The sequence below is a fragment of the Pseudorasbora parva genome, chromosome 18, assembly GCF_024679245.1.
Source record: "Pseudorasbora parva isolate DD20220531a chromosome 18, ASM2467924v1, whole genome shotgun sequence".
Classification (NCBI taxonomy): Eukaryota; Metazoa; Chordata; class Actinopteri; order Cypriniformes; family Gobionidae; genus Pseudorasbora; species Pseudorasbora parva.
Genome location: NC_090189.1, coordinates 4121611 through 4146345, shown reverse-complemented (window position 1 = coordinate 4146345; position 24735 = coordinate 4121611). Strand labels below are relative to the sequence as shown.

The 24735-nt window shown below is 39.2% G+C and overlaps 2 protein-coding genes across 3 annotated transcripts; both read left to right on the top strand.

The window, feature by feature from the left end:
- Positions 1 to 2077: 2077 nt before the first annotated feature.
- Positions 2078 to 10577, top strand: LOC137046809 (E3 ubiquitin-protein ligase TRIM17-like). Its single transcript, XM_067424220.1, has 6 exons — positions 2078 to 2497; positions 3067 to 3162; positions 4193 to 4423; positions 4530 to 4552; positions 9637 to 9749; positions 9835 to 10577. The coding sequence occupies exons 1-6, from the start codon at positions 2096 to 2098 to the stop codon at positions 10494 to 10496; spliced, it is 1527 nt and encodes a 508-aa protein (XP_067280321.1). The 5' UTR covers positions 2078 to 2095; the 3' UTR covers positions 10497 to 10577.
- Positions 10578 to 16365: 5788 nt separating this feature from the next.
- On the top strand, positions 16366 to 19593 carry LOC137046209 (E3 ubiquitin-protein ligase TRIM17-like). 2 transcript variants are annotated; one of them, XM_067423326.1, is made up of 6 exons: positions 16366 to 16997; positions 17549 to 17644; positions 17734 to 17964; positions 18068 to 18090; positions 18162 to 18280; positions 18788 to 19593. In XM_067423326.1, exons 1-6 carry the CDS (start codon positions 16596 to 16598, stop codon positions 19273 to 19275), a joined length of 1359 nt encoding a protein of 452 aa, XP_067279427.1. In that variant the 5' UTR covers positions 16366 to 16595; the 3' UTR covers positions 19276 to 19593. The 2 variants fall into 2 exon arrangements, with proteins under 2 accessions (XP_067279427.1, XP_067279426.1); XM_067423325.1 differs by having other exon boundaries at positions 16374 to 16997; positions 18785 to 19593.
- The last annotated feature ends 5142 nt before the right edge of the window (positions 19594 to 24735 follow it).

The window sequence follows — 24735 nt, the reverse complement described above, 5'->3', positions numbered from 1 at the left end:
TATTTAACCCAATCGCTGGGTTACTCCATATGTGACCCAACACTGGGTTAAAACAACCCAGCCTTTTTTAGAGTGTAACTTTTAACTGCTGAGAGTTTTAAAAAAAAACCTTAAAGGAAGGGAATGGCAATTTGTTTTATAAACACTTATTGTTGTAGTGTTTGAAACTCTTGATCCTGATGGCAATCAATAATAGAAGTGGTCTAGATATTAAACATGATGTACATAAATCTTCTGTGGAAGTCCCAGGACCAAAACATGTTCGTCCAATTATTTCAATGATATGTCCTGCCTGCATTTCAACACACACCAATTAGGCATAATATCATGTTGTTCCCACTTTTGCTGCCAAAACAGCCCTGACCCGTCAAGGCATGGACTCCACTAGACCCCAGAAGTTGTGTTGAGGTATCTAGCACCAAGATGATAGCAGCAGATCCTTTAAGTCCTGTAAGTTGCGGCGGCGCTCACAAATTTGTGCTTTGTGGCAGGTGCATTATCCTGCTGAAAGGGAATGCCATGGTCTGCAACAATGCTTAGGTAGGTGGTATGTGTCAAAGTAACATCCACATGGATAGCAGGACCAGCAGATCATTGCCCAAAGCATCACACTGCCTCCGCCGGCTCGCCTTCTTCACTGAGTGCATCCTGGGGCCATGTGTTCCCCAGGTAAGCCACGCATATGCACCCAATGGTGAGGTTGTGTCCTGTTTGGAATGACATGAGGGTGAGTAATTAATGACATTGTGGGGTAAACTAACCCTTTATGTGATTCATTTACACCAAAATAAAAGAAAGCATATGTCTTAATCTCCAAATACATTTGATGCATTCTTAAAAACAAAGGACGCCTTCAAAGACACAAGAAACTCGCAAAAGAAACACTGGGGAAACTATTTTTAAAAAATATATATATATTTATAACGTATGATATAAACATAACGTAACAAGACTCATATGGATCTGTAATGCAGTCTTGCGATTCCCTGAAAATAAATGCACACAGAAAGTTCGCCAACCTATTAGATTCAAGCATTCAACAGCCCCTTAGTATAAAGTTTAATAAACACGGTTCCAAAAGAAAAGCAACACTTTCTAACACTTTTTTTTTTGAAGGAATCGTCTGAAAGAACGACTCAATGACTTTCACTTGCGCCACCTACTGGCGGTTTAGTTTCATGTATAAAAGAATCAATCATACATTTTTTCTTATTTGTATATTCATTGTTTAAACATATATCTCATAACATTATTTAATGCAGTTGTAATTTTGCAGTGTAAATTATTTAATTTGATTGGTAACAGCCCTGTAGACAGTGTTATTGTTAAAACTAAATTTATTAATTAAATGTAAGAATTTAACATGAAAGATGAAACATACGTGTAATAAGGTTTTTTTTTAAAGTCCTTTAAAAAGGTGAATATCACAAATATGCATATTTGAGTATGTAAAAGCTGATGAACACATGAGAATATTGCTTCAGACTAATATTCATGGTATCTTTTACTTTTTAATATTTGAAATAATCTGTTTTATGACTGCCATGATGCATCATTTAAATGTTTATATTATTTATTTATTTTGTATTATAACATTATGATAAAAACTAGTCTGTCAATAATTTGTAACCTTTAATATAACAATACTGCGATCCATATAGTTTACAGCATTGGTAACAGTTAAAATATATTTTTTTTCTTTGAGGATATTTACTATATACTGTACCTGATAGGCCACAAGTTAATCAATATTGAATCGAATCATGACATTTGTGTCAGTGCAGTCTCGTATCTCTCGCTGCGGACTTCTCATGCAACATCGATGAACTGTCTGTAGGCTACTCTAGTCTAACCAGCCATTCGTCGTGTTTGTCCCAAAACAAATGTCTTGCGTGGTAAATATCATACAGTGTAAAAAAAAAAAAAAGTATATACTTGGCCATAAAGCTCTTTCTGTTTGTAATTCTATTGTGCGCATTTCATGTGTTTTTGGAGGAGGCGTGGCTTTGGAGACATGAAGGGAGGGGTGGGATCACGTGATTTCAACCGAAAGCGAAACTTTATATTAAGATTCATTTCAAATGAACTCAGTAAAATGGCGTCTAGATCTTTTGCTGAGGAGGATTTGTCTTGTCCGGTGTGCTGTGACATTTTTATAAATCCTGTTCTTCTGTCGTGCAGCCACAGTTTTTGTTCAACCTGTATTCAGAGGGTTTGGGAAAATACAACACTCAAAGAATGCCCGGTTTGCCGAGGAACATCTTTAAATGATGATCCTCCGTTAAATTTGGCTTTGAGGAACCTGTGTGAGAGTTTCCTACAGGAGAACAGACAGAAATCTTCACCTGAAGCTGAAACCGTCTGCAGTGTTCACAAAGAGCAGTTCAAACTCTTCTGTCTGGATGATCAACAGCCCGTGTGTGTGGTGTGTCGAGACTCCAGAAAACACACCGACCACAGGTTCTGTCCCGTCGATGAAGCTGCCGCGGATAACAAGGTTAGATAAATAAAGTTTAAAACATTTATTAAATCAAATATCTCTTCCCTTTATAACACGTCAATACAAAATCGGATTGTAAAAGTTGTACGACTGCTAATAAATGAAATGTTTACATTTTATATTGTGTTCTTTGTCGAGACTAGTCCTACTTGGATGTCTGTTTGGTGAGCTCAATCTTTTCCTGTATCTGTTATTCGTATTAAATTTGTTTTTGTTTATTGTGTTAATAAAAATCATCCATCTCCTACATTTTTGAATCGCTACAGATACAGGTTTACATTAGGCTACAGCAATAAGTTATTGCTGTAGCCTATAAGAATTTAAGAGATAATTAATTTTTGTTACACTGACAAGGGAAAAAAAACTTTAGAAAAGTAGGTTATTTTGCTTTAGACACTAAATTATCTTATGCTTGCATTTAATATTTCATTTTTCATTTCCGTATTTCAGTTTAATATTTCTGTCAGCACAAATCCATTCTTTCCACTGTCTTTACTATATTAAATAAAAGAGGTAAAAACACAAAAATAAAGACAATTGAAACAATTTTTGTTCTCTTCTTTCAGGAGATACTCAAAGCTTCACTGGAACACTTACAGGAGAGACTGGGAGTATCTGTGGATCGTGAACAGAATCTGCGTAAAACTGCTGGAGATATTAAGGTTTGAATAAACAATGTGATTAAAGCAATTCTGGAAGTTTAGACACTAATGTAGATCTAGTTTAGCCAATATTGTTGTTGAAGGGGTGCTTCAGCGCTGGGATGATGAATGTTTATTTAAACTGGGTCATTTATGTAGTAAAAATATTTCTGAATTTGGTGCCTTCTAGACTGGGAAAAGCCAGAAAATTGCAAGGAAAAAAAATTGCGAGGAAGCACGATCATTCGAATATACACGGGGTTTCTACTGATACAAAAGCCCTATTCGGACTGGATTAGTTTAACATGGGGACGTGGGGGTAAAGTAATTATTACCAGAGGTTCTCGGTGATTTTAGTCCCGTCCGAATGTGCCATCTCGGTAATCATTACGGACAATGTCAGTAAAGATTACTGAGACTTTTACCTTCTGTAAAAAGGTCTGGAAAAATGACCTCTGGTAATACTAATCCCGTTCGAATATACCTGCTGTAAAAATGTATGGTAAAATTCCGTCATTTCCTGTTTAAAAGTTTTTAAAAAACGCATTTTGCGAACTTGGAGGCGCTTGAAGCATTCGGTTGCGTTGTAGGTGGTGGGACAAATCTGTGGAAAATGTCCAGTATTTTCCGCATATCATTTAAAGCAAAAAGAAGATCAAAAGCACTTATTAGAGGAACACATTTTAGCTCTAGGAAAGTGTCTATTACCAACATAATCCAATCAGAATCGTTAGACTGGACCTAACTTTTTTTTTTAAAACACACATATTGGAGACGGAGTTCAGACTGGCGCTCAGGTTGTGTTTTGGCTTGCTCACGTTATAACGGTAACGTCATACGCACATGACGTCAAGGAGGTGCGTAAAGCGAGTTACTCCTCCCACTTCTGCTAGTTTTACTGAGATGTCTTATCCCGTGCGAATTGGCCATTAATATTACAGACGTCCTGAGGTAAAATGACTTTACCCCCATGTCCCCATGTTAATCTAATCCCGTCCGTATAGGGCTTAAGCCATATACTAAATCGCTGAAGTAACCCTTTTAATTTCAGTGTCAGGCTCAACGCACAGAGACGCAGATTCAAGAAGAGTTCAATGAACTTCACCAACTTCTACATGATGAAGAAACATTCAGATTAACAGCGCTGAGAGAGGAAGAGGAGCAGAAGAGTCTGATGATGAAGGAGAAGACTGAGGAGACGAGCAAACAGATCTCATCTCTCACCAGCTCAATCAGAGACATCGAGCAGCAGATGAAGGCTGAAGATGTTTCATTCCTGCAGGTGTCCATGAATCTTCATCATTCTCCAGTTTTAAGGATGGCATTTTCAGAGATTTAAGCCAAACTCAGTTTTGCTGAATAATTTGGATTACTTTTTTTCTCTACAGAACTTTAAGGCCACATTGCAAAGGTTTGTGTCATATCTGTTTCTCTCTGTGTTTCTGAACTCAATCTATCACACTTTTGGGGGTATTGAAACTGCAGTGGTGGGGGCATACATGTCCCACCCGCAAATATGGTGGGGGCATACATGTCCCACCCGCAAATATGGTGGGGGCATACATGTCCCACCCGGATAATTAAATTTACGCAAAAGGCAGCTTTACAGAATGAAAATGCACTTGGAATTTAAAAGTCTTAGCGTTACATGCGGTGGGATGGGTTCTCTCCCGCCTAAATAGCCGCGTTTCCACCACAGGAACTTTACCCAGAAACCAGGAACTTTGGGTGGTACTCGGTGTGTTTAGACCGCAGGAACCAGGGTCTAAATGAAGTTCCAGGTAAATATTTCCCCCTCCAAACGGCCCTGCTCGCGAGGTAGTACTTTTTCAAAGTTCAGGAACTTTCGAGGGCGGGACTTGGGCGCTGAACATGCTGATTGGTTGAGCTCTCGCAGCATTTTATTTCAACCGGCATTTTAAAAGTCTTTTGCGAGGTTCGGTCTGCGTTCAGTAAATATCAGTCTTGCTCTCTGTCTGATGGCGCGCGGTCGTCTCAGCCATCTCACGTTCAATGTCCGTAATAGCTGATAATAATATACATTGTCATTTTAAATCTAGCTTTAGAAGCTTTCTGAATATGCTGCTGAATCTGCATATTAGTGCTCTTTTCTGTCGTTGTTAATTTCCTCTTTAGTAAACCTATACATAACCAGCAAAAGCAGCACAGCTTGAATCTCTTCCATACTCGTTATTCATTTTTTTACAGTCTATTTCTCACCATGTAAACGACCTGACCGATTACTTTTAAGTCTGCGTCCTTACATGACGTGACAGCGCGCCGCACTCATGTTGACAAGAGAGGAAAGTTCATTTTTCTGAGGGGTTAATTTTTTATTTCGTAAGTTATGAAGATAATGTTGGAATAACGACACAGCGTATATTGCCCCAGGCAGTTTTTACTTTAACAGCGCCTGACAGAAGATTTTTTTTTTTTTCTGAGATGATTATTACACTTTACAATAAATAAATAGATTATTATATAATACTGTATTAGTCCTGGTGGCCGTTAAGAGTTGCTATGGCTAAAGTTAACCTATTCCAGCTGCTGGAGAAAACAGCGTTGACATTTTTGATGCGGCAGAAAGTCGTTACATGTAAACACCAGATCGGTTTAGATAACGTCTCATGTAAACAGTCCATTAAATCTTTCAATCGGTACACACAAAAATGATTACTGTCCGTCACTGACTTGGAGGAGCAGTCGCGCGCAGTCCTACATCACCGGACTAATCTGCCTAATCTTCACTGAACTTTATCGCGGTGGAAACGCAGATAGCTGCAGGTCTGGGGGGGGGAGAAAAGTTCCTGTAAACAAGTTCCTACAAATTGTTCCGGGTAGTTTTGGTGGAAAAGGGGCTAATGCAATTTTTTAAAAGTCCTTTGTATAGAATTTTGCATCGCTGCGGTTCATCTATTACATAACTGCAAATTGTAGACTAAGGGAATAGGCAAACACTTACATAGGTATTAAGCAAAAATACATATACTGTTAAAAAAAGAAAAGAAAAAAAGAACATATTTATTTTAGTACAAACCCGATTCCAAAAAAGTTTGAGACACTGTACAAATTGTGAATAAAAACAGAATGCAATGATGTGGAAGTTTTAAATTTCAATATTTTATTCAGAATACAACATAGATGACATCAAACTGAGAAAATGTATAATTTTAAGGGGAAAATAAGTTGACGGTAAATTATTTGGCATAAACACATTTTTAAAAAAAAGTTGGGACAAGGCCATCTTTACCACTGTGTGGGATGCCCTCTTCTTTTTATAACAGTCTGAAAACGTCTGGGGACTGAGGAGACAAGCTGCTTAAGTTTAGTAAAAGGAATGTTGCTTTTTATACCCAATCATGTTGCCAATTTACCTAATAAGTTGCAAATTTCTCCTCCAGCTGCTCCTTATATGTACATTTAACTTTTCCGGCCTCTTATTGCTATCTGTCCCAATTTTTTTGGAATATTTAGCTCTCCTGAAATCCAAAATGAGACTATATTTGGCATGACATTTCAAAATGTCTCACTTTCAACATTTGATATGTTATCTATATTATATTGTGAATAAAATATAAGTTTGAGATTTTCAAATTATTGCATTCCTTTTTTATTCACAATTTGCAGTGTCCCAACTTTTTTGGAATCGGGTTTGTAGTTTAGATGTTATAATAATTTTGTAATTATCATTATTATTTGTATAATAAACTGGGGTGGACTATTCATCATAGTGGGTTCGTTAGATTTGGAGCGTCATGCCGAATTGACGGATGTCCAATTTGGGCCATTCATATGGGCCATTTTGGCTGTCGGCCATTTTGAATTATGTGCTAAAATGCTGTATTTTATGAACACATGAACAGATTGTTACGCAAACCGGTATGGGTCATCACCATGATGCCCTGAAGGAGCCTGAGAAGTTTCAAAACAGCGCCACCTTGTGTGGATTTTTGTTTTATTTAAATGCTTATAACTTTGGGTGTGGTTGACTTATTTTCATGAGTCATCTCCTTTAACTCCTGAATTGTTGCGGGGTCCAACTATACCAGACTTGCCTGGTTTCTGCGTATGGCTTTTGCAGCATTGTAATTCAGCATTGCTCCTCCTCATCATGGCGGACGGCAGCAGGCTCCGGCCCACGGCGAACGCCGGCAACTCCTCTGCTCCCTCCGGGACGGCCGCCACCCCACCTCGACCCAGGGGCACAGCAGCGAGCTCTCCGTCCCACCGGTCTTCACTCGCTTCAGCACCACTGCCTCGGGCAGCCACTCGCGGTCTTTCTTCATCCGCGCTGCCCGAACTCCTCAGCACCGCGATCCCCCTCCGCAGCAAGGGCTCTCCGACAGTGCGTCCCTTCTTCCTCCCAGGCTTCGGCACCAATGCACTAAAGTTCGTAGATAGGAAGGAAGGAGGCGGGAACCGGCAAACATTCAACAACTTTTATTAAAGGCACAATATGTAATGTTTCAGCATTAAAAATATAAAAGATCACTATATCTATGTTATATATTTTTTAAAGTTGTGTGTTTACATTATCCCGACAGTTCCAATTAACTTCTAAATCCAGAGAAATTAATATTTTAATTCGAAGACACGGACCGTGTCTTTATTTCCGTTATGTCGCCCGTCTTTCACGTCATATCCACGTTTGCGTCTTGCTTCCTGCGGAACCGCCAAACTCAAAGAGGATCACTGACAGTATAAGGGGAACACCCGTATAAAAAAGTCTGTATGATAATGGATCATGACTACTCTTTGCCAGCTCAACAAAGCGCAAACGTACGGGTGAAAAAAAATGACCCGAGAAGATTTTGGGACAGTAGAAAAAGCAAGAGACGTGTAAACCTTGGAGAAGCCTTTGAAAGATGGCGAAATCTTCGTGACAAGCTCGGACTGCAGAGAGAGATATGCTGATCTCGCTTTCGTTTTAATAAACAGGTAATTTAAGTAACCATTCAGCTAACATAATAATCATATAATCATAACATGCTGTATGTTTGCATATTGCATAGCGATCTTGACCACATTGAGACGCGTTTAGCTGAATACGTACATTTTGTATTGCATCGGCTTTTCAAACAGGCGGATTCTGTGTTTTTGGAGACTGAAACTGAGACTTTTTAAAACTGATTCAAAAGTATATTTCTATCCGTATATTTTGTGACACGATGATGTCATGTGTAAAACGCAGATGGACTAGCTATTATTGGTTTTATATGTAGCTGGAGAAAGTAACGTTAGCTTCATAAGGTAATATGCCACTATCTCGGTCAATTAATATAAGGTGACCGTCACTTTTATCATATGTTAATACTAGCTACATATAATATCGATTTAATAATGATCTACTTATTCATATATCTCTGAGTTCCAAAATAAATGTTTATTAGATTGATGAATGTGGGGAGCGACACAGCGCGTGTTCCAATGAACAACGTATTGCTGGTCCTGGTTCTCTCATTTACTGTTTTATGTTGGTAATGATAAACTAAATTGAAATGTATTTCCTTATTGAACAGTTGATATACAGAATGTTCGACAATCGCGGATGCCATGTCAACATATCTATAATTTGAGTAACTCAAATTATGATGCACGGTTAATATGTCAACATAGCCTACCAACTTATAGGTGTGTTGACATAGCGACCGCCCGCACAACATTCTGTCTCACACATTAGCTAATGTTACTGATAAGTTTGTTAAGTAACGGTAGCTCGCTGCTATTTCATTAGATTGGCATTACATAACGTGAAAAGCCGTAACTAAACTTAACAATAATAGAGATGTAATATAACAATTACCTTGTCAGTGAACATGTTTTCTGCTGGAGATGCCAGATTCGCTGGTTGACAGTGGCAATAATGACAACAACTCCCATGAGCACACGCACTTTCCCGACGTCATTAAAGTACGTCTGTTGTTATTATTTTGAATGAGTGACCCCTAGTGGCCAAAAGTTGCATACTGCACGTTTAAATAAACAAAACGAAAGTAGACCGCGGGCAGCCCCTCACGGACAACTGCCCGCACACACATAAACAAAACTCAACGTGAATCCAGGCCTCGTTCACCTCGCCACAAACGCTTTGGCATATCATTGCGAAACTTGGTATGTGTCTTCGGGACAATGCCATGGAGGTACTCCAAAAGATTCGAAGCAGCTATAGTTAGCTAAGTTATAACAATTTACAAAAATGCTAATATCATTTGATTAAATTAGCCTATTGTAATGAAACTGGTCATAATACATTCCTTGGGTCGTGCCAGGAACATATAAATTTGGGTGTAGACCGCCCGCTGGCTACACCCCTGCTTTATATATAGAACCTCTTAGACGTCCCCATCATTTTATGGATTTAGTTTGAATTGACCCATTTATTCATACATTCAGGTACATGAATTTAAATAGCTTGTAAACTTTGTCATTAAATAACAGATTAAATGGGAAAATAAAAATATAGGAATCATCTCTGATTCTTGAATGTTGTTTCAGAGCCCAGTTTAACCTTCCAGATCCAGACCTCAGTCAAACTGTGACGATCACTTTCACAGATCACCTGACCAACCTGAAGCTCAGTGTCTTACAGAAGATCCAGGACAATGTTGGTGAGTATGACAATTCAACAAAGATTTCAGTGGTTATTTGTCTTAATATATGTGTATGAATGTGTATCTGTTTCTTTCTCTTCAGCTCCAGACTTCAGCACTGATCATGTCATACTTGATGATTCAGTGAAATATAATGAACACGAGCGTCTTCAGAGTGGTGGAGGGAACGGCACAAATATTTTTGGAAGCTGTCAGTCCAAGGAACCACCAAAAGAAAATGAAATTAAAACTGTTAGTCCAGATTCACTGCAAAATGTAAATCGAGTCTCACCGCGAACTGTAAATCGAGTCTCACGGCGAACTGGAAATCCTGATTGGCGAACTGGAAATCCAGATTCACAGCAAACTGGAAATCCAGATTCACGGCGAACTGGAAATCGAGACTCACGGCGAACTTTAAGTCCAGATTGGCGAACTGGAAATCCAGATTTACGGCGAACTGGAAATCCAGATTCACAGCGAACTGGAAATCCTGATTGGCGAACTGGAAATCCAGATTCAGAGCAAACTGTAAATCCAGATTCACGGCGAACTGGAAATCCTGATTGGCGAACTGGAAATCCAGATTCAGAGCAAACTGTAAATCCAGATTCACGGCGAACTGGAAATCGAAACTCACGGCGAACTTTAAGTCCAGATTGGCGAACTGTAAATCGAGACTTACAGCGAACTGTAAATCCAAATTCACAGCAAACTGTAAATCGAGACTGGCGTTCTCTGAGAAAAGCCAAACATGACAATTAGGAGATCCAGTTCCCAGTGGTCAGAAAATAATTGTAATAATTCATTTGTAATACAATTCAAATAATAAAAGTGCAAAATCTGTTTTGTCGTCAAATCAATGTTACACCTTAATGTTGTTTTAACATGTTTGCAGCCTCATTTAATGCTAAAAATTCAATGGAAATGTAATATTGACAACAAAAAAATTCAATCTGAAAAACATTTCAGCTACACTTCAGTGGTATGTCATTAAATTCCTGACACTTACAAAGTTTATGTAAAACAAAAAAAGATAATTCTTACAAAAGTACAAGTTGCACAAAAAGGGGGAAAAAAGAATGTAGGGTTAGGGTTCTGTAATAAATTGATATTTATAGTTTACTTTTTATCAATCATATATGTTAACAATAAAGAAACAACAAACAAGTACTTTTGTGTTTGTTTGTTGGGGTATTTGATCCACATGCACATCTTTTCACCTTAAAGGGTTAGTTCACCCAAAAATGAAATGTCTGTCATTAACTCCTCTCCCTAATGTCGTTCCACACCCGTAAGACCTCCGTTCATCTTCACACACAGTTTAAGATATTTTAGATTTAGTCCGAGAGCGTATGCAAGTGTATGCACACTATACTGTCCATGTCCAGAAAGGGAATAAAAACATCATCAGAGTAGTCCATATGAGACATCAGTGGGTTAATTAGTCTCTTGAAGCATCGGAAATACATTTGGGTCCAAAAAGAACAAAAACTTCGACTTTATTCAGCATAAAATATCTTAAACTGTGTTCTGAAGATGGTCTTACGGGTTGTGGAACGACATTAGGGGGAGTCGTTAATTACATAAATTTCATTTTTGGGTGAACTAACCCTTTAATTTGCATTTTAATCTGTAATAATTATATAATGCTATATTTGGTCATGGGGGTTTCTATATATATATATATAATAGTATAACTTTTTTTTATTTTTTTTATTAAAAAAAGAAAAGCCCACTGAGGCTAGTTGTCATGACTGGCCAACCATCGTTAAGCAGTCATATTTGATCCAGCCAATGGCTGGACTAGATCAATTAATTAAAAAATGTAGATTAAAAAAAACATCCTCAGCGATCACATTAACGGCAAATGTATCATGGCGACAAAGACAACCCCACAAGAAAAGACGGTTTTATGGACCAAAGGAATTCAGGGAGAGTTCACTCAGCTGTATTTTATCATGTCAAAATGATCATCGTTTAATCCCCTTATTGTATGTTTCTTATATAAATCTGGAAGAAAAAAACTGTCATTCCACATTTTCTTTAGTCAAGACAAACTCAAGAGGTGTGACCTCTGCGGAAGATAAAAGGGATTATTTCAGTCACCCTCTCTCTTCTTCCTGCTCTTCTTCCTGCTCTTCTTCTGGGAAAACCTTGGAGATATCTGGTCTGACCCTGCGGAACCTCACTTTGCTTAAAGGGGTGGTTGCATGCAATTTGACTTTTTTAACTTTAGTTAGTGTGTAATGTCGCTGCTTGAGCATAAACAGTATCTGCAAAGTTACAGCGCTGAGAGTTCAATGCAAACGGAGATATTGTCTTTTAAAGTTACGGCACTTTATTGCCTACAAAAACAGCCGGTTTGGACTACAGCGAGCTTCTTCCTGGGTTGGTGACATCATGAACTCTCGCTAGTCACAGCAGATGTGACTTCTGCCCGTAATGGGAAGGGGCGTGGCTTCTGGCAACCTCTGCTTGGCACTTCAGCCAATAAAAATACAGGACACTACATTTGGCCATCTAACCAATCTAAGACCATTGCGTTTTTCAGAGGGATGGGCTTTATAGAAGCAGGAAGGAAACGAGCCGTTCAGAGGACAGTGGAGACAGCGGTGTGGAATAAAGAGAGAATAGAAGAAAAAAAAGAAGTATAAAGACATGTTATACTGCGCCCTATAAACACAACCAAGCCTAGAAAAAAACAACGGAACCACTCCTTTAACGTCCCACTTGACACTGCTGACCTTAACCGAGTCAGACTAACATCACTATGCCGCTCCATACGCAACAAACTGAGATGCTCTGTGTATTTTGACACCTTTCTGTCAGAACCAGCATTAAAGGGTTAGTTCACCCAAAAATAAAAATGATTTCATTAATTACTCACCCTCATGTCGTTGGACACCCATAAGACCTTCGTTCATCTTCAGAACACAAATGAAGATATTTTAGTGTAAAGCTGAGAAAGGCTTCAGATAGGCCTCCATTAGCATTCAGTACATTCCCACTCACAAGACTCATAAAGGCACTAAACACATCGACACAAAGCCCATCTCACTACAGTGGCTGTACAATAAATTGATGAAGAGACGAGAATAGTTTTTGTGCACAAAAAAAAAATCTAAATAATGACTTAATCCGCCAAGTTATTGTCTTCCGTGTAGGTCTCGGCCTAAAACTCGCGCGATAGCGGCGCTCCTCCTCTTCCGGGTCATGTATTCGCTATGATTCGAACGGCGGAGCTGCGTTATATTCTCACGCATGCGTCGAGTTCACGTCAGTAACTTAGTGGCTAAAGTTGTTATTTTGATTTTTGTGCGCACAATAACTATTTTCGTCGTATTGTCAAAGTATTGTACAGCCACTGTAGTGAGATGGGCTTTGTGTCGATGTGTTTAGGGCCTTTATGGGTCTTGTGAGTGGGAATGGACTGAATGCCAATGGAGGCCTATCTGGAGCCTTTCTCAGCTTTCAACAAAAACATCTCCGTTTGTGTTCTGAAGATGAACGAAGGTCTGACGGGTGTCCAACGACATGAGGGTGAGTAATTAATGAAATAATTTTCAATTTTGGGTGAACTAACCCTTTAACCTCTTGAGCAGTTTGAGCTCCAGTAGCTCGTCTGTTTGATCGGACCACACGGGCCAGCCTTCGCTCCCCACGTGCATCAATGAGCCTTGGCCGCCCATAACCTGTGGCCGGTTCTCCACTGTTCCTTCCTTGGAGCACTTTTGATAGATACTGACCACTGCAGACCGGGAACAGCCCACAAGAGCTGCAGTTTTGGAGATGCTCTGACCCAGTCGTCTAGTCGTCACAATCTGGCCCTTGTCAAACTCGCTCAAATCCTTAAGCTTGCCCATTTTTCCTGCTTCTAACACATCAACTCTGAGGACAAAGTGTTAATTTGCTGCATAATATATACCAACCTCTAACAGGGGCCTTGATAAAGAGATGACCAGTGCTATACACTTCACTGGTCATAATGTTATGCCTGATCTGTGTGTGCATTTCCATACCTTCGCTCATCTGCTTGTGTAGACATCACACATCATCAGCTCTTTCTGTAAGGCTATCCAGAGATGTAGTAATTAATCAGGGAATTTACATTTTTGGGTAAACTAACCCTTTAAGTGATTAATTTACACCAAAATAAAGGCAGTGTAACTTATTTAATTTGATTGGTAACATTGTTAAATCTGAATTTATTGATCAAATGTAAGAATTTGACATGAAAGATGAAACGCATGTAAAGCCCATCTCATTATAGTGGTTCTACAGTCATTTTATGAAGCGATGAGAATATGTTTAGTGCGCAAAAAAACACCTAAATAACGACTTGTACTAAATAATGATTGCTGATTTCAAAACACCGTTTCCTGAAGCTTCGGAGCTTATTGAATCAGTGTATTAATTCATGAGTCGAACCGCCAAACTGCTGAAATCACGTGACTGGCGAGCCGAATCATGAATGGGGGGGTGAAATGCTGTTTCATGCATACTGATCTTTTTACACTGTTAAAGACTTGGAATCCCATACTAAACATAGACAAAGTTTCAAAAGTTAAGGTGGACGTTTGATGGGAGTATTTCTTTGTCAAAAATACTACTTCCGGTTAGTCATAAGTTTCGGCAAGTTTTTTGCGATCATGCGTCCCCTTTGACGTTAATGGGGGCGGAATTTCCTTGTATGGGCCTTACGGACAATTCTACCGGAAGAGCGTGAGAGAGAGAGAGGGAGAGAGAGAGCGAAAGTAACAGGCTACGCCCATCAAAGCGCTGGCTTGTAGGATGCTGGACAGGTGATGTGCACATAACAATGTCACCAAAAAAGTGCGTTTTTGGTTGCCAGACCAAGACAGTCCTGCACAGATTCCCCAAAAACCCCGCGTTAAGGCAACAGTGGATGGAATTTGCTTTTCCGGATCAGCAACTGAGTTGCGCGAATGTTTATATCTGTTCGCTGCATTTCGGTGCCGACTGTTTCATAAACAAGGCCCAGCTCGACGCCGGATTTCCCGATCGCCTAATGCTGAAGGATGGAGCAGTCCCAACGATAAAGGTCCCAACGTTAGAACCGCGGGCGGTGAGTGAGACTGCTTCAAATGTCTGTGTTTTTTTTAGTCTGCTTACTGTCTACACAAACCACGCGTAAACACACACACACACACGTGCACAACTGCACTTCCCAAATGTACACCTTCAAAGACAAAAATACGACGATATAATTCAAATATAAATATGTAAATAACACAAGCCGCTAAGCATATTATATAGTTAGTGTATAACTTGTACCACATAGAGACGTCCTGCTCTAGTCGTTTTTGCTGCTGCTCCTGTTCAACTGCAGCCTCTGGGTCTGATTCCGGATCATAGATGTATGGCTGTATCTGATTAAAAGCCATATTTTTATTTTGAATAAAGTTTTTTTCCCGCTGTTAGGGATGACACAGCTTTACGACGCACTCGACTCAACACAATAACAGCGGCGCGCACACGTCATTATTTAGCTCCGCTCACACGACACGCCCCCACCCGCTCGGCTTTTTTCGGAAAGACTCGGAACAGCGCATCTTTCTTATATAATTATTAAAAAAATCAAGACTTTTCGGAGATATGCAGGATGCAATGCTACTCTATAGGTACTCAAGATTGACATGACACTGACTGAAACTGAGTGTTTCACCCCCCCCCCCCCCCTTTAAGTTCAGTCGAAATAAAAGCTGCTGCAACCTATTTCTTTGATATTTGCTTGGCGAAATTGCTTATTTTTCATCATACATTTCACACAATTATACACCACATTCCTTGTTTCAGTTTTACAGAGTTTAATATTTTTTTATAGCTCTGCTGGCCATTGAGAGGACACTGGTCAAGTCACTTGAAAAGACTCCTAGTTGGTACGACAGGGTCAGAGACCATTTTCTTGAAAGGGAACGTAGGGCAGAATTTACTTTTAAATAAATAGACAATTTTATGATGGATAAATATAGGCCGAAAATGAGCTTCCCCTCTCTGACAGACCAGTAGCCGCCACTGCACTGTAGTGAGATGGGCTTTGTAACGACGTCTTTAGTGCCTTTATGGGTCCAACGACATGAGGGTACGTCATTAATGAGAGAATTTTCATTTTTGGGTGAACTAACCCTTTAAATGATTTTAGCAAATGACTGCCATATAACATAGAGTGAAAAATGTGAGGGGGGTCTGAACACTTTCCTTACCCACTGAAAATGGTAACGCTTTATAATAACGTTCAGTTGTAAGTCAAGTTTTAATTTAATGATGAACTAATCGTTTACCAATCATGACTATACGTTCATAAATGATTAAGTGATATGCTATCGATTTGAAAATTGTCATGTTATGTTTTTAAAAAAAAGCATATCATAAAATAATCAAACAGATCCTTAAAATGGTTGAGTTAGTTAATAGGCTATATTATTAATCACTGAAATGTCAGTGTACCATTATATCAATAAACAATTGTTACTCATGAACAAATGATGACCAAACCATTAGTAAATGCTGAGTATAATGTATTGATGCATTGTTAAGCTGTCAGCGTTCATGACTGAGTTAGAGGAGGTGTTGGAGACGCTGAATGAAGGGTGGGATCACGTGATTTCAAAGCTAACTTGCTATTGGCTTTAACTGAAAGCGAAACTTTATTATTATTATTTATTGGTTTCAAACTTCCAATCATTATGCGCTCCAGTAGGTGGCGGGAATGCACCATTTAAGTTGGTTTGCCAACCGCCATTAACACCAAAAGAAGAAGAAGAAAGCGAAACTTTACCCTAGACAGTAAAAGAAGAACTTTACATTTAGACACAGCTTGAGATTAATTTCTAAAGTAAAATGGCGTCTAGATCTTTTGCTGAGGAGGATTTGTCTTGTCCGGTGTGCTGTGACATTTTTATAAATCCTGTTCTTCTGTCGTGCAGCCACAGTGTTTGTTCAACCTGTATTCAGAGGGTTTGGGAAAATAAAACACTCAAAGAATGTCCGGTTTGCCGGAGATCATCTTTAAATGATGATCCTCCGTTAAATTTGGCTTTGAGGAACCTGTGTGAGAGTTTCCTACAGGAGAATAGACAGAAATCTTCACCTGAAGCTGAAACCGTCTGCAGTGTTCACAAAGAGCAGTTCAAACTCTTCTGTCTGGATGATCAACAGCCCGTGTGTGTGGTGTGTCGAGACTCCAGAAAACACACCGACCACAGGTTCTGTCCCGTCGATGAAGCTGCCGCGGATAACAAGGTTAGATAAATAAAGTTTAAAACATTTATTAAATCAAATATCCCTTCCCTTTCAAACACTTCAATACAACATCGGATTGTAAAAGTTGTAAAACTGCAAATTTTAAGCTAATGAATAAAATGTTTACATTTTAAATTGTGCTTTTTTCTTCGTCTTTTTTCCCGAGTCTTGTCCTTCTTTGTTTGTTTGGTGAGCTCATTCTGTTCCTGGATCTGTTATTCGTATTTGATTTGTTTTTATTTATTGTGTCAATAAAATTCACTGCGTTTTGGATCCGTCTCTCCTTTATTTTTGAGTCCCCCTAGGTTACAGATAATGAGTCAAATATTTATTTTCTGCATTACAGCAATAAGAATTTGAGAGAGAATTAATTTTGTTTAATGCTTGCATTTAATATTTAGGTTCAGTTCACCATCAGTACAATTAGTTATGCTGCATCTGTCAGCACAAATCCATTCTCTTTACTGTCGGCACTATATTAAATAAAAGGCAAAAATCTGAAAATAAAGACAAGTTCGACAATAGACACTATTTTTGTTCTCTTCTTTCAGGAGATACTCAAAGCTTCACTGGAACACTTACAGGAGAGACTGAGAATATCTGTGGATCGTGAACAGAATCTGCGTAAAACTGCTGGAGATATTAAGGTTTGAAATAAACAATGTGATTAAAGCAATTCTGGAAGTTTAGACACTGATGAAGATCTAGTTTAGCCAATATTGTTGTTTCATTTCAGTTTAAAGCGCAATGCACCGAGATGCAGATTAGAGAAGAGTTCAATGAACTTCACCAACTTCTACATGATGAAGAAACATTCAGATTAACAGCGCTGAGAGAGGAAGAGGAGCAGAAGAGTCTGATGATGAAGGAGAAGACTGAGGAGACGAGCAAACAGATCTCATCTCTCACCAGCACAATCAGAGACATCGAGCAGCAGATGAAGGCTGAAGATGTTTCATTCCTGCAGGTGTCCATGAATCTTCATCATTCATGATATGAATGTCAATTTCAGAGATTTAAACCAAATGTAGTTTTACTGACTTTGCATTTCTTTCTTTTTCTCTTTTCAGAACTTTAAGGCCACAATGCAAAGGTTTGTGTCTGTTTCTCTCTGTGCTTCTGAACTCAAACATCATCATCTCTGACTCTTGAATGTTGTTTCAGAGCCCAGTTTAGCCTTCCAGATCCAGACCTCATTCCAAGTGTGACGACCACTTTCACAGATCACCTGACCAACCTGAAGCTCAGTGTCTTACAGAAGATGCAGGACAATGTTGGTAAAAGTGAGTATGAGTGTGTATGGGTGCAGATGGTTCTTAGAAGTCTGTTTTTGACATGTGTTTGTGCCATGAATAAAATAGTCATTGTGCATACCTTCGGAATAAATTAGGATATGCCAATCCATTTATCATGCATTTGGCATTGCAAACAACAAATAAAATGAAAAATAAATGCTCATATTTACTTTGACTTACTACTTAGACACTAAATATTTAATTCAAAACAAACTGTTGGGCATGAGCACAGTCTTGCACAATAGGCTGCACAGCATACTCATCACGGCACAGTCAAAAAGTTTGTTTTACTTTCCATATGTCACTCATCACCACCTTATTTAAATATATTCAAAATACTAATACGTCCTCTAGTGGGACAAACAAAAATTGCAATTCAATATAAGGAATCCAAGAGTCTGAATGCAACAATGATTTTAGTGGGGTTTTATTAATGAGTGTGTATCTGTTCTCTTTATCTATATCTTCACCTTTACAAACTCAACGCGCAAGAAGAAGGAAAAGAAGCGAGTAACCCACCCAAGTTCACCTTTATAAACTCAACGCAAAAAGGAAAAAAAGCAAGTAACCCGCTCAATTTCACCTTTATAAACTCACCGCAAGAAGGAAAAGAAGCGAGTAACCCACCCAAGTTCACCTTTATAAACTCAACGCAAGAAAAAAGAAAAGAAATGAGTAACCCACCCAAGTTCACCTTTATAAACTCAACACAAGAAGAAAGAAAAGAAGCGAGTAACCCACCCAAGTTCACCTTTATAAACTCAACACAAGAAGAAAGAAAAGAAGCGAGTAACCCACCCAAGTTCACCTTTATAAACTCAACGCAAGAAGGAAAAAAACCGAGTAACCCACTAAAGTTCACCTTTGTAAACTCACCCCAAAAAGGAAAAGGAAATAACCAGCCCAAGTTCACCTTTGTAAACTCAACGCAAGAAGGAAAAGAAGCGAGTAACCCACCCATGTTCACCTCCAGAAAGGAGTGAAATGCTAATCATGTTTAATTCTGATGGTTCAGAATAAGGTTATCTGGACGTGTTAACACAGCAACGAGAATTGTTTAAGGACTGCATGGCATTATGGGCTTTAGCTTGTGTTGTTTGTCCCTTTGTCCTTTTTAACTTTTCTGTTGATGTTCTTCATTTAGACATTTAGACGGTTTTTATTTAAAACTTATCATTTCCAGTTTCAGTTATTCTTTTTTTTCAAGAGCGAATGTATGTAATACAATATAAACCACAATTTTTTTTTTTCATGGCACTGTTTATTTTTTAACCATGAATAAATCTCCATCTTTAAAAACAGCCTGGATTACAAGATTGTTTGTTTTATCATTTTGATCTAACACAACAGCAACAGACCTCCAAACTTCTGTGGCCTTCAGATGAGCTCAAGAACAGCGTAGAGAGGTTCATGGAATGGGTTTCCATGGCCGAGCAGCTCATCCGAGCCTTACATCACCAAGAGCAATGCAAAGCCTGGGATGCAGTGGAGTAAAGCAGCCGCCACTGGACTCTAGAGCAGTGAGACGTGTTCTCTGAGCGACCAATCACGCTTCAGTCTGACAATCCCATGGACGAGTCTGGGTTTGGTGGTTGCCAAGTGAACGAGACTTACCTGACTGCATTGGGCTAAGTGTAAAGTTTGGAAGGGGATTATGGTGTGGGGTTATTTTTCAGTGGTTGGGCTTGGCCCCATAGTTCCAGTGAAAGGAGCTCTTAATGCTTCTGCATGCCAAGACATTTTGGACAATTTCATGCTCCCAGCTTTGTGGGAACAGTGTAAGGATGGCCCCTTCCTGTTCCAACATGACTGCGCACCAGAGCACAAAATTTTGTGTGGAGGAACTTGACTGGCCTGCACAGAGTTCTGACCTCAACCCGATAGAACACCTTTGGGATGAATTAGAGCGGAGAGCCAGGCCTTCTCGTCCAACATCAGTGCCTGACCTCACTAATGACCTTCTAGAAGAATGGTCAGAAATTCCCATAAACATAGTGCGACGAGGATACAGAGTTGCTGATGAACCAGAAAGTTAATCGCAAACACGACTAGAGCAGGACCTTTCCAAATGGTATACGTCACTTCAGGCCAATTGAACATGCAGATTTGGAGTAAGAATGTCAGAGAAGTGACATCCTATAATCTGATTAATCATACTGTTTGTCGCCATTTGTTAGTTTAGTGTAACCAGGGCTTGACATTAACACCCGTCAACCCGCCAAATGCGGGTAGATTTCAGCTGTGGCGGGTACGGCAGCCACTCCCACTAGCCACTTTGGCGGGTTGAATATAATTTACAGCTAAACGAAATGCCAAGACCGTCGTATCACAAAATTGGCTACTTAGTGAAGGCGAGATTGGCGGAATCACACACAACAAAAGCGCTCTCTCGTGCGCTCTCTGTCGCACGCGTGATCAGTTCTCCTTGCTCCTGAATAGTCAAATACACGCGCAGTCACGCACACTGATGTCAAAATGTCCATCGCATGAACACAGTCGGTTATGGCTTAAGTGTAGGTAAACAGGTGGGTAATAACTGGATATGTGTCACAAATATTACATCCATGTATTCAGGAGCCCAATTAAATACCTTTCTGTCATTAATGTTAATCAAACAACTACAGATGTTAAATAAATGTATACATATTAAATAAATATGTATAAGTATCTGAATTTTTAGTTTATTTTTTATTTACTATTGTTTTTGTAATTTGCTTAGGGTATTTAAATAAAAAAATTAAAAAAAATGTGTATATATATATACAGTATTGTTCAAAATAATAGCAGTACAATGTGACTAACCAGAATAATCAAGGTTTTTCGTATATTTTTTATTGCTACGTGGCAAACAAGTTACCAGTAGGTTCAGTAGATTCTCAGAAAACAAATGAGACCCAGCATTCATGATATGCACGCTCTTAAGGCTGTGCAATTGGGCAATTAGTTGAATTAGTTGAAAGGGGTGTGTTCAAAAAAATAGCAGTGTGGCATTCAATCACTGAGGTCATCAATTTTGTGAAGAAACAGGTGTGAATCAGGTGGCCCCTATTTAAGGATGAAGCCAACACTTGTTGAACATGCATTTGAAAGCTGAGGAAAATGGGTCGTTCAAGACATTGTTCAGAAGAACAGCGTACTTTGATTAAAAAGTTGATTAGAGAGGGGAAAACCTATAAAGAAGTGCAAAAAAATGATAGGCTGTTTAGCTAAAATGATCTCCAAAGCCTTAAAATGGAGAGCAAAACCAGAGAGACGTGGAAGAAAACGGAAGACAACCATCAAAATGGATAGAAGAATAACCAGAATGGCAAAGGCTCAGCCAATGATCACCTCCAGGATGATCAAAGACAGTCTGGAGTTACCTGTAAGTACTGTGAGAGTTAGAAGACGTCTGTGTGAAGCTAATCTATTTTCAAGAATCCCCCGCAAAGTCCCTCTGTTAAAAAAAAGGCATGTGCAGAAGAGGTTACAATTTGCCAAAGAACACATCAACTGGCCTAAAGAGAAATGGAGGAACATTTTGTGGACTGATGAGAGTAAAATTGTTCTTTTTGGGTCCAAGGGCCACAGGCAGTTTGTGAGACGACCCCCAAACTCTGAATTCAAGCCACAGTACACAGTGAAGACAGTGAAGCATGGAGGTGCAAGCATCATGATATGGGCATGTTTCTCCTACTATGGTGTTGGGCCTATTTATCGCATACCAGGGATCATGGATCAGTTTGCATATGTTAAAATACTTGAAGAGGTCATGTTGCCCTATGCTGAAGAGGACATGCCCTTGAAATGGTTGTTTCAACAAGACAATGACCCAAAACACACTAGTAAACGGGCAAAGTCTTGGTTCCAAACCAACAAAATTAATGTTATGGAGTGGCCAGCCCAATCTCCAGACCTTAATCCAATTGAGAACTTGTGGGGTGATATCAAAAATGCTGTTTCTGAAGCAAAACCAAGAAATGTGAATGAATTGTGGAATGTTGTTAAAGAATCATGGAGTGGAATAACAGCTGAGAGGTGCCACAAGTTGGTTGACTCCATGCCACACAGATGTCAAGCAGTTTTAAAAAACTGTGGTCATACAACTAAATATTAGTTTAGTGATTCACAGGATTGCTAAATCCCAGAAAAATGTTTGTACAAAATAGTTTTGAGTTTGTACAGTCAAAGGTAGACACTGCTATTTTTTTGAACACACCCCTTTCAACTAATTGCCCAATTGCACAGCCTTAAGAGCGTGCATATCATGAATGCTGGGTCTTGTTTGTTTTCTGAGAATCTACTGAACCTACTGGTAACTTGTTTGCCACGTAGCAATAAAAAAGATACTAAAAACCTTGATTATTCTGGTTAGTCACATTGTACTGCTATTATTTTGAACAAGACTGTATATATATATATATATATATATATATATATATATATATATATATATATATATATATATATATATATATATATATATCATAGCCTATCATATTACATTTCTCATATTATATTGCCCAGCCCTTGCCCACCTGCACATCCCAGCTGATATACAATGTAGTCTTGATTTGGGGGGTCACTCTGCATTTGAAAGTTTGAAAGGGTTTTAAATCTAAAATCAAGTAAAATTACTCAAAATCAAGTAATTTACGCATGCCAAAGTCAATTTTAAACATATTACAATGTAATTTCCAAACAGCAAAATTGTGGCCAGTGAAAATGCTGAGTGGCTAGTAACTTTGGAAAACCACGAGCCACAGTGGCTGGTGAGCAAAAAAGTTAATGTCAAGCCCTGAGTGTAACCCATCACAAACAAATTAATTGCTGAATTTAAGTGAATTTTTCCCACATCAAAATGCCAAGCGAAACTTAAAGGTCCCGTTCTTCGCGTGTTTTCAAAGCTTTATGTTTACAGTGTGCAATATAACACGAGTTCATGTTTCACGTAAAAAAAATACAGTATTTTTCACACAATTGACTTATCTGTACAGCTCTGTTTCCTCTGTCCTAAAAACGGCCTGATGATTTCCTTGTTCTATGAAGTCCCTCCTTCAGAAACACGTAACGAGTTCTGATTGGGCCAGCGCTTCCCGTGTTGTGATTGGACAGCAGCTTAGCGCACTTTGCCCGGAAAGGTCCCGCCTCTTACCCTAACGGGTACCATAAATGTATTAATGATCACATAAAATTGATTGTCAATAATTATTTATTTTGAAAGGGTAATAATAATAATATTAACAATAATTTGTTACATTTATATAGCGCTTTTCTAGGCACTCAAAGCGCATTACATAGAAGGGGGAATCTCTTCAACCACCACCAATGTGCAGCTCCACCTGGATGATGCCACGGCAGCCATATTACGCCAGAACGCTCACCACACACCAGCTGATTGGTGGAGAGGAGACCGAGTGATGAAGCCAATCAGGAGAGGGGATTATTAGGATAACTGGAATAACTGATTATTTAATTAATGAGGTTATTAAAAATTATTCAAAAGGATAAGATGCATATGATGAAGAGGCAAGGGTGTCGGCCCACGACCCCTTCAGCATTGAGGGCGCATAACGGCCGCAAAGGGGGTGCTCACGAGCACCTTTCTTTAAGCTTGAATGATGAAAGGGACACCGTATGGTCTTGTGGACTTAGGCCCTGTCCCAAATGGCACCCAAAACCCTCACGGTCTTCCTATGAGTCCGCACTTTCACAACGTAATGTCACTTTGACTGCCGGGAAGAAGTCCGCTGCGTAACCCGCACCAGTGCGGACTTGGCAGAAGTGCGCATTGAGGGCACATAACGGCCACAAAGGGGGCGCTCACGAGTACCCTTCTGACACCGTATCCTAACTACACACGACGACGCGACACGCTACAAAAGGCGTCTTTTCCATGTTAATTCGAGTTTTTGTCCTAACCAGCCGCGACGGCGACACGCGATGAATCTAATTTAGAAACGTTTTTTATTTTTGTGCGACGTCGCGGCTGGAACAACATCACAAAACATGGCAATGTTAATCTCAGGTAGTGTTTATGTGCTTCATTTAATGTTAAAAGTGTGTAATGTTACTCTAAATATCATCTAGCGCTCCCAGCTTTGTCATACTAAAAGCAGCAAAGGATATTTCACCTCAGTTCTTGAAATTAAACACATTGAAACGAAAGCGTTCAAACTTTGAACAACAAACAAGTATATTCTATGACAGCACTTGTTTTAGTAACTCATTATGTATTTTAGTAGTTTAAATGGTGTAATATTTGCGAATTTAATAATGTAGACTTCTTAATTTCTTTGCGAGTGCCGTCAAGATTAATCTCTTGTGCATTGAACTTGCTGCTAGAGCCCGCCCACACACTGTTCTGATTGGCTGTGGTTTTTGATTGATTTGTTGCATCTCGTAGTCGCGTCGTATCTGGTGTGGACAGGCAAGTTGCTTTTCGCTGGAATCTTATCGCGTCG

Coding starts and splice junctions, on each gene's coding strand:
- LOC137046809 (XM_067424220.1), top strand. CDS start 2,096: ATGGCGTCTAGATCTTTTGCTGAGGAGGATTTGTCTTGTCCGGTGTGC. Junction 4,424..4,529: donor AAGATGTTTCATTCCTGCAG/GTGTCCATGAAT, acceptor TTTTCTCTACAG/AACTTTAAGGCCACATTGCA. Junction 4,553..9,636: donor TTTAAGGCCACATTGCAAAG/GTTTGTGTCATA, acceptor ATGTTGTTTCAG/AGCCCAGTTTAACCTTCCAG.
- LOC137046209 (XM_067423325.1), top strand. CDS start 16,596: ATGGCGTCTAGATCTTTTGCTGAGGAGGATTTGTCTTGTCCGGTGTGC. Junction 16,998..17,548: donor AAGCTGCCGCGGATAACAAG/GTTAGATAAATA, acceptor CTCTTCTTTCAG/GAGATACTCAAAGCTTCACT. Junction 18,091..18,161: donor TTTAAGGCCACAATGCAAAG/GTTTGTGTCTGT, acceptor ATGTTGTTTCAG/AGCCCAGTTTAGCCTTCCAG.